The following is a 15,499-nucleotide window of genomic DNA, read 5'->3' as shown; positions in this document are numbered from 1 at the left end:
ACATAACACAATTTGAATTTGAACCAGCGAATAGAGGAAACCAATTGAGACACTATTGCAAACATGTAAAAAAAAATTCTCGTTCTAGAATAGCTTTTCCCCTAAAGAAAACGCTGTTTCCTTGCTTACGATTTCAACCTCAGAGACCCCAAAGCGATTATGCCCCAAACCCGGCCGCATGTTCCCTGGTCATTCACCTCAGAAATGGGGTAAATGAACTTTCTGAAGCAGGAATAGTGCACTAGGGGTGCTTACATGAAGTGGGTTTTTCCACTTCCTGCATGGTTCAAAGTCGTATAGAACGTCACGTTTACCTACTGACCGGACCACTGGAATTATGCGGCACAGGAGGAACATATTGTGCAGCAGAGTTGACTAAACGATTTGGTCAACAGGCGGATTGTGGTAGCATCGCTTCGCTGTGTTGCTGATTTCTTGCATGTTAACCCTGTCTGAGCACGTACTGCATCTTTAGCGCCAGTTTAACACCCAAATGCAGCGATACGCAACGCAAAGGGTTCCGTCAACTTTTGGTAAGAGCGTGCCTTGTGCGGCAACGTGAGTCATTTTGGTTATAGAACAACCTAAGTTTTCAATGCTGCAATCCCGCTGCGGCCAAAAAAGACATTCTGTGTTTGTTTATTGTAATCCGAGTATTGCTTGCGTTTATCACGTTCACTGGCATTCCACTTCTAGCATGTAACTTGCAGGTTACACATAGATCTCTGCAATACATGCAGTAACCAAGTGAGCTATGTTTTTAGCACAGTCAGCTGTGTTACCAGCTACAAGTATACAACCTCTAAAGCTATTTGTGGGAAGTGTCTTGACACCCACACATTCACGTAGCTTATCTCTTTTGTGTGTGCCCATTCAGGGAGTTGTTGTTTACTCCTTTTAGATTGCAAACATTTTGAAGTACTGCCATTCCATGGACTAAAAACTCACACAATTTTTTTAATTTTGCAAAATACAACCCGATCATCCGTTTTAGACAAAATAAGCTCAAAAAGTTTTTATAATTTCCTACCAGAGAAGGCTGTCTTCTGATTAGCAGCATCAACGTTCAAGGAAAAGATTGATCACCTTTCTCGGAGACAAAGCAAAAAAAAAACAAGCATTTGCAATGCAATAGGTCTCGTATTTATGCGAGTTTGAGCTATTGACATTGCAAATGACAATGCCTTTTATTTTGGTTTTCGTGTTTAAAACATAAATAAAAGGCATTGTAATTTACAATATCAATAGCTTAAACTCGCGTAAATGGGAGACCTATTGCACTGCAAATCGGCAATGAACCTGCACAGAGCAAAATCCTCCCAAATTTGAGACGAGAATGAATAAGTTAGGGGCATATTATCAAGACAGGCGATAAAATTATCGCCGCTTTAGTGGCAGAAGACTGCCGCTAAAACGGCGGTCTGCTGGTGCAGGCGACAGTGCAGAGTGGCCATCGCCGGCGCAGCCCTCGTGAAGGGCCCCGATGCCGCCAGCTGAGCCCGAGGACTTCAACAATCAAACGCCTTTCACGAGGGTCTCAAAATGGGGTTCAGGAGAATTCACTCAGCTCCCGGTGCTTTATGGAAGTGGCTGCTTTGCAGACCAGGGATTCCAATAAATCTTTCTCCCTGCAGGATTCGTGTTTGGTTGCAGAGATGCCGCAGATCCCCTGGGAAATCTGACCTGCTCCGAGGCTGCACTGCAGGGACCTGATCATCAGTTACAAATAAAATAAACATCCATCGCAGGAGCTTTCTTGTTGTTAAATTAGACTTTTAATCACTGCTGCCCAACTTGCTCAATCCATAAAACGTGGCCTGCTAGTTCATTCAAGCATTCCTTCCACTCTTAATTTTACCTGGGGTTGCGCGGGGGCCATTAAATACCCTTCTGTGTAAATACAGTGCACATATAGCGGCCTGAGTTGAAGTGCAGTGGCTCAACATTAGCTAGTGTCACATGAGATGGCAACCAGGGGCACGGCTGAGCTCCTTTTTAGCTTGCACCTGAAAACGGGGATGTGCTGTCAGCAAAATCTAATGTACCCCCCCCCAAAAACAAGCATTTGCAATGCAATAGGTCTTTCATTACTAACATTTTGAGCTATTGGCGTTGCAAATAATTATGCAACGCCAGTAGCTCAAACTTTCAGTAATGCGAGACCTATTGCATTGCAAATGCTTGTTATCTATTGTGGTGACAATCATATCAACTCTCTTGATGCTTCCATACAGAACATCATATGCTATTTGTTATACTTGCAACAATCAGCGTTGGCTTATACCTTTAGCAGACTACAGCTAGTGGCAATTGATGCATATCTCCAAAATAGACATCATTTGTCGTTGTTTAGAGTACCTGTGATCAAAGCTTTCATGGAAGGACTAAAAAGAGTCATACCACCAAAACTTCCACCAGCTCCACTGTGGAATCTTAATATAGTCCTTACAAGGTTGATGGGCCCCCCTTTTGAGCCTATGCACAAATGCTAACTACATTTCCTCTCTTGGAAAACAGCTTTCCTCATTGCAATTACATCATTAAGGAGAGTGAGTGAATTTCGGGCATTAACCATACAAGAACCATTTTCCAACTACACAAAGACAAAGTGGTTCTTCGTACTAATCCTAAATTGTTACCTAAGGTCGTATCTGCATTTCACATAAATCAGTCGGTAGAATTATCGTATTCTTTCCTCCACACACCTTAGATGTTAGAAGAGCACTCTTAAACTACACTGAAAGAACAAAATCTTTTCATAAAACGAATCAACTCTTTGTTGCTTTTGTGCCACCACACAAAGGCAATCCTATCTCAAAATCAGGTATTGCAAGGTGGATTGTTAAGTGCATTCAAACCTGCTATGAGAAAGCAAAGAGAACTCTAACTACCCACTAGGGCACATTCCACTCTTAAGCTAGAGGCCGCTATGGCTTTTTAGGAAACATTCCTATCGTTGACATTTGCAAAGCTGCAACATGGTCTACACCGCACACATTCACTAAACATTATTGTGTAGATGTGTCAGCAAAACAACAAGCCAATGTGGGTCAAGCAGTACTTAAGACACTATTTCAAACAGCTCCAACAGCTACAGGCTAGCCACCGCTTTGGGAGGATGCAGCTATGTAATCTATGCACAGCATGTGGTCTACAGCTCCCATGCCTCTAACTGATAATTTTCCTTACCCAGTATGCATCTGTTCTTGGCATGTAAGACTGTAGAGCCACATGTGCCCACCCACCTCCCCGGATACCGGTAGCTGCTGCAGCTCTCTATTTAATTTACATACATATGCATGGACATCTCTATCCTTTCCTACTACTCCATACTCGCCCTCTGCGGCAAACAATCTAACAATGGAGTCGAGGCCCATGCGCACTATCATCGAAAGGAGGAGTCACCTACCTCGTGACTGGAAAGACTTCTTCGAAGAAAAACAAGTGCAAACATCCGGACCCAACACTAGATGACGAGCTATGCACAGCATGTGGCTCTACAGCTTTACATGCCAAAAACAGATGCTTACTGGGTAAGTAACATTATCCTTCCTTTTCATCAGTAGTTGTCATATGTATAAATGCAAACTGCACCCCTATATTGTATTTTCTAAACTAAAAGCAACAAGCGATTCAGTGCCTCACATAGTGGTATTAAGCACTATATACATATTGCAATTCAATACAATACAGCATTTTTCCCAAATATTCAGCTCAAGATGTGGTTCATGCCTTAGTATATTCTGTCTCAGTATTCATACACGCTCTAACAAGACAACTAGATTGTTGGTGCTTGACGCCATGTGTCTAAAATACTTTCATGCTTTAACTTTTAGACTGACAGAATGTGTATAGCTTCAATGCTTGAATACTGGTCCATAAATAGGGGTGTGTAAAAATATATTTTTGCTAGAAGCACTGCAAGGGTGGCAAATGTAAAACAATTTACAAAGCTGAAAAGAGTAACACCATTTCATGTATATATATATATCCATATCTATATATATATTCACAGAAAAAACCATAGGTTTCAGGGTTGTTATAGTTAGCTGGCCATTTCACTCGTACAAAACCATAGAAATTCCTCCGTTATAGTTAGTTCTGCGAACTATAACTCGCGTGCCCGCAATGCACAGCTGATAATGTCACATATTGCATCATTCATTACGTGGTCAGTGACATCACTGATGACATCACTGATGACATCTCAAATGACATCACTGATGACATCAATGATGACACCATCCAGTGAATGTGATTTAGTTTGAAATTTAAATATGTATTATATATATACCAATCTGTATTGAAGATTGAGTGGATATATAACTGTCTGGATGGAGGATTTAGTAGCTGTCTTACTGTCTGTTTAAGGGAGTAATTAAAAGTGTCTCACTTAATACATGGATTAGTAACTAAACTATGTGAATGTGTGCATCACTGTCTCTGTTGTTGTATAACATGCTGCATCAGTTGGTCACTAACTACATGAGTGTGTATATTAGTTATTGATTAGTTGGGTGAGCATTTGTATGGGACACTGAGTTTGTGTGTGGTTGGATGGGGTGTGTGTAACTCTATGCATAGATGTGTGAATAGTTGATTGACTAGGTGTATAGGTTTAAGAGTGCATGTGGAAACAGTTGTTTGGATGACTGAGTGTATTCATTTGTGTGTTGGTGAGCTAATATATGTTTTAGTTGTACATCTTCAATAAAGTAAAAAAATTAGAGGCATTGTATGTGAGAGTTGGTGTATATAAACAAGTATGTGTAAGAGTCAGTAATTGAGAGAGTAACTATATGAATGAGTGTATAATTGTAATGGTGATTTCTTAACATATTAACTATGAGTTACTATGTGTTTGAATATATGAGGTGTTGTTGGATAATTGTGTAAGTGAGGAAATGTAAGTGTGATTAATTTTTTTCATGAGTGAGTAGGATGACTGCATAACTGCTTAAGATGACGGCTGATGTGTCAGTGTCTATATATGTGTATACGTGCATTTGATAGTGTTCTATTAGTTAGTGACTGCATGTATAAATGATTCTGTTGTTGAATAGGTAGTTGTGTGTGTAGACTTAAACTGAAATCTGATTTGCTGCCACCCCCTCAACCAGGAAGTGGTGGCAGCCATTGTAGAGCTCAGGACTCTCCTGAGTCCTAAAGAAAAACGCAAAAAAAGACACAAGGGGGCAGGGTAGGAATACATTGACCTCTAGGCCTGGTGTTGAGGTCCCATATTTAAAAGCAATTCTGCGAATCTGCAGCAAAATTAACAAAAATGAGTGCAGTCTTCCACAGTCCCCTCCCCGGGCTGATTTTGTCCCTGGGGACCCCATCCCCTGGGGCCTGCCTGAATATTTAAAGGGGGAGTGGGGCCTGAGCCATTAATGGGCCTGGGGATCCCACGGCTGGCTCAGGCACCGTTCCTGGCAGCCCCTCCCCTCCCCCCGTCATGGGCAGGAAAACCTGTGTGTGCTCTTGCTTGGTGAGATCTCCTGCCAAGCCGGATCAAACACCAAGTCTGCTCCCAGCGGGCAGGAGCTTGTAAAATGCTACTGCCTGTTGGGAGCGGCCTATTCATTTGTTTTCCTGCCTGCACTGAACTAGGCAGGGCAACAGATGAAAAGATTGCTCCTGCCCGCAAGGATCAGCTTTATTAGAGGAACCATCTGGGCCTGTAGTGGAATGAGGCTCCCTCTCACAGCCCTCCATAATAGTGTGGTGGGTGCCCTGGGTGGGCCCTGGGGCACCCGCCTTTTGTTGGTGGGGCCCCAGGGGATGGGGTCTACGTGGCCGAAATCAGCCTGTGGGGCGGTGTGGGGAGGGGGGCACTTGCCCCATTTAATATTGTTCCGGGCCCCGGGGGATGGGGTCCCTGGGGCTGAAATTGACCTGGGGATGGGGCTGCATGCCCTCCTCTCCCTTAAATATGTTGCTGGTCCCCAGGGGATGGGTTCCCCATGGCCAAAAGTGGTACAGGGAGGGGGCTCCCTTTGCCCTAAAAAATGTGTAATGCCCTGAGAGATGGGGTCCATAGGGCCGAATTTGGCGTGGTGAGGGGGCTACATTCCCACTCCCCTTAATGTTAATTAGTGGCCCTGGGGGATAGGGGTCCCCAGGGCCTATCAAGACTCTGGTAAAGGGGTCGGACGGCCCCCCTTGCCTTTATTTAAAAAATAAATAAATAGCCATGGGGATGTTGTTCCAAGGGCCTTACAAACCATGGGAGGGGGGCTTTGTGCCCCCCCCCTCAATACATTTTAATAGTGGCCCAGGGCAAAGGGGTCCCCAGGATCTAACAAGGCTCAGGAAGGTGGGGCAACGCGGCCCCTCTCCTCTTTTAAAAAAGGCTGCGAGAGGTTAACTGCCTTTGGGGGGTTGGCCACAGGGCCTGACCACAGGCCAGGCCTTGTGGCTAGCTCCCCACTCTGTGCGGCTAAAGGCTGTGCACAGCGTGCGGTTGTCTGTATGCGGCGGGTTGTCAGGTGGGCCTGCAGCCAACCCCCCATGTGTGACGCATTTGGATTAACGTATGGTAATTTAATATTGCTTTCCATTTAAAAAAATTCACTGAAAAAAACAAAGGTTAAAGTAACGTTATAGTTAGGTGAAATGCCCAGTTAACAACAAAACATTTTAAGCTCTCAAAATCACTGAAATTCACCAGTTATAGTTATCTCAAGTAACTATAACTCGTACCCTAAGGTAACTATAGCTCATGCCCTTTTCCAATCCCTTATTGTATATAGGTTTTTTAAAGGTTTGCAACATGTTTCCTCCTTCTCCCTTTGTTATGCCTCACTGGGACCTTAATCTGGTCCGCACTTTCCTGATGTGCGCTCCGTTTGAGCCATTACATAACTGTCCTCTCAGGCTCCTTACCATAAAGATGGCCTTCTTAGTTGAAATATGTCTGCCCAGGGAGTCATGTGAGCTTCTGCCTTGTCAGCCAAGCCTCCTTACCTGAACATCTATTCAGACAACCTGGTGCTTCGTCTGAGCCCTTCCTTTATTCTAAAAGTAGTCACTCCATTTCATGTTGGTCAAACCATCACTCTGCCTACTTTTTACCCTGTGCCTCATCACTCCCAGAAAGTGGAGCGACTTCACCTTCTGGAACCTGAAAAAGCATTGTCATTCTACCTTGACCGCACACATGATTTCCGGGTGGACGACCAACTCTTTGTGGGGTATGGCAGAGTAAAGAAAGGTCGGGCCGTGCAGAAGCGGACCATCTCCTGAAGGATAGTGCTCTGTATAAAGATCTGCTATGCATTGGCTAAGAAGTAACCCCAGAGGATTTACGTGCTCATTCCACCAGAGCTAAATCTAACACATGGAGTTTTGGTACTGGACATCTGTCAGGCAGCAACATGGGCTTCCTTGCCCACGTTTGCTGAAAACTACTGCCTGAACAGTCAGGTCCATAGTGATGGGCATTTTACCCGTTCTGTCCTGATGGACTTCCTCGTGTGAAATTGGTCCACAGCCCAATCTCCGGGGAGGTATTGCTTGGATATCTATTCTAAGGTTTCTATCAGATACTTACCTTCAGTAACACCTTACCTGGTAGAGACTCTATCTAGCCGCAGATTCCCTACTGACCCACCCATCCACCTCTTTCTGCGAACTGACTTCTAGGGACAGGGTTTTTCCCCTTTCAGGGCCCCAGTTTTTCAGTGTACTGTGTGGCTCTGCGTTTTTGGCAAGTAATTGAAGCCAGCTTGCCTGGATGGCACGGATATACGCACCGTGAACTCTACTTCCAGTGCGGACAATGCCAACTATGCTACATGGAGCTGACCTATGTCACCTACCAGCTTGCAGGGGTACTGCTCATTAAACATTTCCAGATCCAGTATGAAGCCTGGGGATGATTCTATTATGGTAGGCCATTGTTGATAGTTTCCGCCACCTTTAGCCTTTTCTCCTGGTGAAAAAGCAAGCCATACCATCCAGTGATCTGTACAGGTCACAGGTTTCTCCAATGAGTAGCTGGTGAGCTACTGGTAGCTCTCTAGCTACGTGTAAATAGCTCTTTTGTGTGCATCTCAGCCTACGGAATCGAAAACTTTTGCTTAGTTGAATTGATATATGTACGCCAAAACTGTGTGTATTTGCAGAACTCATGAGCTGATGTTTGAAGAAAAATGGTTGAATTTCCAAAGTATATTTAAAGCTGATTTTCAAGTGATAAATCATGAGTGAAATTTCATACTAATATTATTACTTTCATGCTAGGGTCACTGCAGCTTGACTGGCATGTATTACTCACATAGAGGCATTCCAAACTGACAAACCCATCAATTAACCCTGACTGATGCACTGTGCTGATCACATCACTGCTGGTAATCAAGCATATGGTGGTCACTAATGTAATCTTGTCTGATGTGGTCACTATTGCAACACTTTTATAGTAGCTCGTGGTGATTTTCATTGAACATAAGTAACTCCTAATACACGAAATAGTCGGAGCCCCATAAGAGTTTTCTGTGCGCTATTAAACACATATTTAATCGATATGGAGATTTTAAGAAAGTGTTGTAGTTGTGTGCTTAGTTCTGGTAAGAGTCAGTTCGATTATGGAGACTTTATGTAAAATTCTTTCTTGTTAATTTTTTAAGGCTGCAATGGGAATTGCACCCCAGGAGTCATCTGGCTATGCTGCAGCGTATCCAGGAGTAGAGGCAGTTGTGCCGAGTTTAACTCCTCGAAGCCCAAAGAAAGGAGGTTTTGAAAGCAGGTTACCGCAGAATGCCCCATTAGATCGGTATACGAATGAGGTAGGTTTCTGCTAACTAATAGTGCATTAGCCGACTTTTAAAGAGTAGAAAACTGCCAGGTGGTGATAGTCATTATACATTTATCAATGTATATATTACAAGCATAGTCCTATTGTTGTTGTCTTTATGTACTCTCTAAATGTTTTTGTAAACTGATGCGGTACATATGATGGGAGGAGCATGTGGATTTTCTGTACACTTAAATAGGAACAATATGGGAGGTGGGATCATAAGCTTGGAGTTAGGATGGAATATGGCATACAGAGAATAGTAGTTCAGCTTAAGTTCAGCAGAAAGAAGTGTCACCTTCTGGCACTCAGGGTATGGTGTCTTAGAGGTCGTTACAGTCCATTCAGCTTCTGCTCGGCCTACTCAGCACCTGGGAGCATGCATATACATTCTGATGAGTAGCAGCATGCTCACATGCATTTCTTGGGCGCTGGGCCGCATTCAGCGGTCTGCCTGTCCCGGAAATGTTGGTGTGCAGGAGGCGACAGTTTTGCTGTGACACTTCAGTTGTTGCAACCCTGCACAAGCTGATCACACTTTTGTCTGTTGTGGCCGTGCACAGGTCAATTACAGCTTTGGCATTTACAGCCTCATATAGACCGTCCGCAGCTTCGGAAGTCGAAGCCTCACTCACGCCGATTGCAGATTTGGTAGTCGCAGCCTCACACAGGCCACACGGAACTTCAGCAGTTGCAGACTGTTCACAACATGTAATCAGAACCATGACAGGGCCTTAGCATTTGCTCTGTTCCTGAGTCATGGTTTCCACTTGGAACCATAGAGAAATAGAGAAAGAATGGGAGATCCTTCGGCGCCCTCTCAAATCGCTCTCTAGCAGGTGGGGATGGGTTGCACCTTGCTGCTTCTTGGACAAGTTCTCCTCCTGCAGGGTTGGCAGGCACTTTTCCTCTCTCATCAGAGAGGCAGTCTTTTAGGCCTTCAGGACAGATATGCAGCAATTGTGTAGACTTGTTATGGGAGGGTGCTACACCATTGATAGATTTTAGATCGGAGGCCATAACCCTGTACCCTGTAAAAGGGTTGGTGGCACTCGGTGAAACAACTAACATGATGCCGTAAGGTGGCCCTTGTTGAGTTGAATTAAGATCATATATTAAAGGTGAGTACTTTGTTTAGGGTATGGAAACAGTATGTAAGTAGAAATAAGAGTGAGATATTACAGTGCTGGATGCCTCTGCGAATCTGGAATGTATAGGGAAGGTGGCCACCACAGTTAATATCCACTGTAGGGGAGTCATATAAGAAGCGCACTCAAGCTATAAAATAGTACCTCAGGCCCATTTTCATGACCATGGGGAAAAAGAAATGGCCATTCTACTCGGTCAAATGCCTTCTCGCTTCCAATGAGAGGGCAAGTTTCTCCTCTGGGTCTTCCGTCACATACCAAAGGATGTGGGTCACAGTCCTTAGATGGTTTCCCGAACACTTGTCCTGCACAAATCCCACTTGTGGGTTATGAATCAGTTGAGGGATGACCTTACCCCAGTTGGCGTGGCAGCATCTTGGTGAGGACCTTGAGGTACACGGTAAACAATGAGATAGAGCGGTGGCTAGCAAACTCCAGTGTGTCTTTGTTGTCTTTTGTGAGAAATGTGACTGTGGCTTTATTAGATATGGCTTTCTCAGAATCCAGCCTCCACTGTCTCTTGGTAGGTGCATGTCATTAGGGGGACTAGAAGGGCTTTGCTGGGCTTAGAAGATTTGCTAGAAAAGCAGTCTTTCCAGGCGACTTACAGGTAGGGAGCAGCGCAAAAGCTGCAGGCACTTTGTCTTCTGTGAATGCCCCTCCAAGTATGTCCGACCTTCCTCTTTGTGTTATAGCCAAAAAGCCTTTGATTTGTGCAGTGGAAGTCCGGGTCTCCGATGTATGAAGCAGGGAGTAATATAAAACGACCCATGGCATCAAGAAGATGAGTCTGAAGATTCCCATTGGCATCCCATATAGCTGGAATGGGACTGGGATTCTCATTGGTTCATTTGTGCGGCCAAAAGCTGGACCATCTTTCTCAATGGCCATACCTGCGCCATTGTAGTTATACCAGGGTCTTTTCCTCTGCTGCAGAGAAGTAAGTGTGGTTTGGCCAACTCAAATTCTTCCAGTAATGCTGGAGAGGGAAGAAGAATTCTAATGTGTATTGAGATCACAAACTGTCGCTTCCAAAATGAGCAAGTCCTCCCAACCCGGTGTTTTGCCACCGCGGAGTCTCTCATGAAGGCCCCTCTCTAAGTGGGCTTTTCAGCTACCCACAAGGTCCTGTGCGAGGCCACTGATTTCTCATTGTCCCTTAGGGAGGAACAAATGTGTTGCCAAAGGTGTTCCTTTTCCTTTGGCTGTTTATAGGCCCAGGCTTTCATTCACCACCTAGCGGGAGGGGGTGGAGTGAGGCCCAAGTCAAGGTTGATTTGGACCAGGCTTCTAGTATTTCCCAACAGGTCACCTTGGATAGATGGTGCCCCTGGAGCAAGAAATAATCGATACAAGACAGGATACCTTGTGGGCAAGGGAGAAATTAGTAATCCTGGTCCCTGGGATGAAGGAGGCGCCAAACATCAGTCAGTTCATGGCCCCCCAGTGGCTCCCGGAGCAAGGCCTGGTCTCAACGGTTCTGTGTCTTTGAATGGCCACACAGGTCTAGGATTTAATCGGGCTGTTTTTTTTACATTTTCATGATGTAAAAGGTGAAAGACTAAGGGCCTCTTTTAGAGTTTGGTGGGAAGGCAGCTCCAGTTCCTGTGTTAGGCAGGACCTTTACCCCTATGCTTTCGGAATGGTGTACAAGACCATACATTTAATCCTAGTATCAACCAGACGCCAGCAGAAAGCTTAGAAATCAGCAGAGTTTGATGTTGTGCCTATAAAGATGAAAAGGACTAGGTGTTAATATTGTTTACCACAGTGTTGACTTGAAGAGCAAAGGTGAGATTGCTGTTAAAAACAGTTCTCATATTCCTTACTTTTGGTGACGTCTGCTGTGTCATGATGACAGCCAGCACAGCTTAGTACAATATCTGAAATGCCTTGACCAGAAAAGGATTTCTGTATTTCTAAAAAATATATGGAAGTTTTGTACAAAAAAACACATATGCAGAGAAACTAATTAGCGCAAATTAAATAGTGCACAAAAGCCATTACTTGCACTTAAATACAAAATAAAACTTGTGTAGATTTTAAAGTATATTCAGGACCTTGATAAAAGCATGTTTCCTCTCACTAAAGCATATTGTCGTCTGGAAAACGACATATACTGTTTCAACCTTTCCCGCAGAATTACATAGGTGCCTTATACCACAATTAACAGTATAATTGCAGACTACAAAAGTCAAGAAGAGGCTGGTGCAGCATATTCCACCTGAAGTCCACAATTATTCCTTGAAGATTGCCAAGCCCAGGGCCTTGGTTTGCGACAGAGACCCTTGCAGTCACTTCCTTGTGGAACTCCTGGAGTGGGGCTTCTTCCCCCGGCTGAAACATGGGTCACTGAAGCCCGGCATCTGACTGGAAAATCTTCAGACAGTGGAGATCCCCTTTCGAAACTGAAGATGAAGCCCAAGATGGGGCCGGCAGCGCGGACGTTTTCCTAAGCACGGCCGACTGGGTTGCCTTCTCACATTCATCTGGCGCCAGGACAGATAGGTGACCGGGTGAAGATTCCACAGAGGCGATGACCAGCTGAGGGCCTCCAGGGGAGTGCTGAAGACCGGGTTGTGGCGTTCCTCTCCCGGACGTGGCCTGAGTTTGTGCCCTGCAAGAGTAGGGCCTACCATGGTGGATAAAAACACGGGCAAGGCTCTCTTGCCTGTATATTCACAGAGTCAGAATCTTGCTTGCTGTACTTGGAAGTGAACCAGAGACCTGGTCCAAAGAGATTCTGGCACTTTTGCTATGAAGGTGAGAGGCCGCAACAGCAATGCGTCCTCTAGTCCAGTTGATAATAAGTAACTTGTGAACCTCAAGAAAAATAGAGCTCGTCGCAACAACCTCCATATTGGAGTGAACCGGGAGACAATTCCCGACCATGAGTTGAAGGATTACATTAGAGGCCGCCTCAATTGCATACTGGAGAGCCCAGAAGATCACAACATCAATCTCGATAGAACGCACTGTGTATTTCCAAATAAAGAAACAATTAAGTTTAGGTCAAAGAAGAAATCTTGAGAGCAGCAAGGACAATTGATCCCATTGTATACAGAAGCTCAACAATCCCTCTTTTTCAAGATCTTTCCACCCTGAACCGGGTAAAACTCAGGGTGCTCCAAATAATGACAGATCCAGTATAAATGTGATTTACCATCTAAGCTGATTTTTACTCTGAATTGTAAATCACTTGTGGTGACTTCAATTGAGAAAGTTATCAAAGCCCTAAATTTACACATGGGTCCAGAGGCTCTAGGTGGACCTGCCAACAAAAGAACCCAGTATGGCTGAAACATCAACCAAACAGATAGAAGCAAAGCCACAGATAAAACCTGAAGAAACATTCCCCCAGATAGTGAAACAGAACAATACTGTACTTAGGGAACATGCCGTGAACTTGATCCATTTGAGAGAAGTAACTGAGTATTGACAAGTTTACCAGGCTTAACATGAGCAATAACTGAAACTGAAGGAGCAGGAATGACCTCTTTCACTTTCCACTCTTTTACCCATCTATCGGAACTCCTTTTTTTTCTCTTCTTTTACTATCTACCTTATTGTCTTCCCTCTGGCAAGAACCCGGATAGCCCTGGAACTGTACCTTCACAATTTTGAGTTGACGTTTCTACTGTAACATGTTAAGCAGCTTTTAGCTCCATTACAACTTGTTGCAAAGTGCTTTGTTATTCATTTATTTTACCAATTGGACACCATGTTGAATGACAGTTAAATGATGAGTTGGCACTGCTCTGCTGTCTACAGCCTGTGGGTACCCGTGATTTTGACACTTATGAAGGACCCCAGATTGAATTTGTCCACTTGCCTGATTAGTTGATGTGTTTCCAGACAAGCTTCCCCAGCACACCAAACATGGACCCAATTTTACTACATGCAATAATGTTTCTGTCACTAACCACTCATACTAAACTCCTCTGTGAAGCTAAAGCCCTCCTGCACTGGCTTCACATGAAAAGGGCGGATGTTGTCCTGCTCCAATAGACCCATATGTTGCTCTCTGATGTCAAACGCCTGAGATCCTGATACTTCCCTATACAAGTACACTCCACTGCCACCTTTAAGATTAATGGGGTAGCTACCTTCATTTGTTCAGGTGTCCCAAACCAGTTCAATTCTCTTAATAAGGAGAGGGTAAAATAGTGGGCTGGCAAGATACACTTTACGGAACCCCCTTCACAATAGTTTCGCTCTATGGCCCAAACGATATCAAGGGTACTGTCTGTCATCACTTTTTTTCTAATATAGCCACTTTTCCAACAGGGCGTCTAGTGATGTGCAGTGACTATAAGGTGACCTTAAACACAGATATGGACAGGTTTGCTGCCCCAGGGCACTCACCCCTTGTCCCCTCCTGTGATGACAGCTGACATAACCGACCTGGTTCTTACAGGTGTATGGTATGTTGGACACAAGACTACTCCTTTCACTCCAACTTTCATAGGTTCCATTGAAGAATCGATTTTTGACCCCTGGCTCTCCTTCCCCTCCACAAATGTGGAGGCTTAATGAGGTGGTTTGAGGGAACCAGTCCTTCAGTCAAATTTCAGAGAAGCTTTGGAGAAGTATTTTCGGGAGAAAGAGACTGAGGGCATGCATGCCATGGTTAATGATTTGAGATACAGTTGAGGCAACAATGAAAGGTAACTAATCAAACTACAACAACTTTGTATGAGTTTGCTTAGGCCCGATGCTTGGAACTATGGACTGAGTTAGCCAATCTAGGGAAGGAACATAAACTAACAGGATCGAGATGTATTTATATGAAACCCGATCCTGAAGGTGAGAACTGGAAGAAATGTTGATTAAAGATACAGCCCATAAGTTACTGAGTGTTAAACTATCATTTTATGGGAAGAGGGAAAACACTGACAAACTGGTAGCATATAAATTGCAACACAAACTGACTAGAAATTACATTCATGCTATAAAAAGCAAGATGGGGAGCTTAGTACCTTGAATGAGTACATACTAGAAACATTTACACAATTCTATTTGTCACTCAGGTTGTACGTAACGCCTGAGGGGATGTGATGTCTAGGCACATACACTGCATTGGATGTGAATCATTTAGAAGGTCAAAAGATATTACATGCAGACTGGGGTGGGGGTTTATTATAGTTCTTTTGTTGTCATTATATGTTGCCTTATAATCTGTAAAACATAAACGTCAATGCTTTTCTTGTATCATATATGTGGCAGATGTTCTCTGGGTTTCAGGGCTCTGCTGGATATTTGTGGCTTGACACAATAAAATTTGTTTTCAAAAAAAGATATTACATGCAGACACCTACCAGTGGACCCCTTGAAGATTTTGCTGGAATATGTGGATGACGAAGGGCTGTTTCCACTTTCACCACCTGTAGGCAGCTAATATCCCAGCTACTATTTGTAACTAAACTGATGGTAGCCCAGAAGGTGAAGAATCTTAACCTCTCCCCCCCCCCACCAAGACTAGAAATATGGTGCAGTAAAATTTGGAGTCTTTGCGCCATGGAGAAACCGACACTGGATTTGCGGGAAAGGTAGC

The 15,499-nt window shown here is 44.2% G+C and overlaps 1 protein-coding gene across 3 annotated transcripts in view; it reads left to right on the top strand.

Moving 5' to 3' along the window:
- The window catches only part of MAVS (mitochondrial antiviral signaling protein), a 217,810-nt gene that overhangs the window by 142,600 nt on the left and 59,711 nt on the right, over positions 1-15,499 (top strand). For 2 of the 3 annotated variants that reach the window (XM_085642676.1, XM_085642674.1), the window contains one exon: positions 8,631-8,789. The exons of the other annotated variant lie outside the window; for it this stretch is intronic. In XM_085642676.1, coding sequence (XP_085498802.1) covers positions 8,631-8,789 — 159 coding nt within the window. The remainder of the gene's footprint in view (positions 1-8,630; positions 8,790-15,499) is intronic. 3 annotated transcript variants of the gene reach the window in all.

The sequence above is a fragment of the Triturus cristatus genome, chromosome 2_2 (assembly GCF_964204655.1).
Source record: "Triturus cristatus chromosome 2_2, aTriCri1.1, whole genome shotgun sequence".
Lineage (NCBI taxonomy): Eukaryota > Metazoa > Chordata > Amphibia > Caudata > Salamandridae > Triturus > Triturus cristatus.
This window is presented reverse-complemented; position numbering and strand designations above follow the sequence as displayed.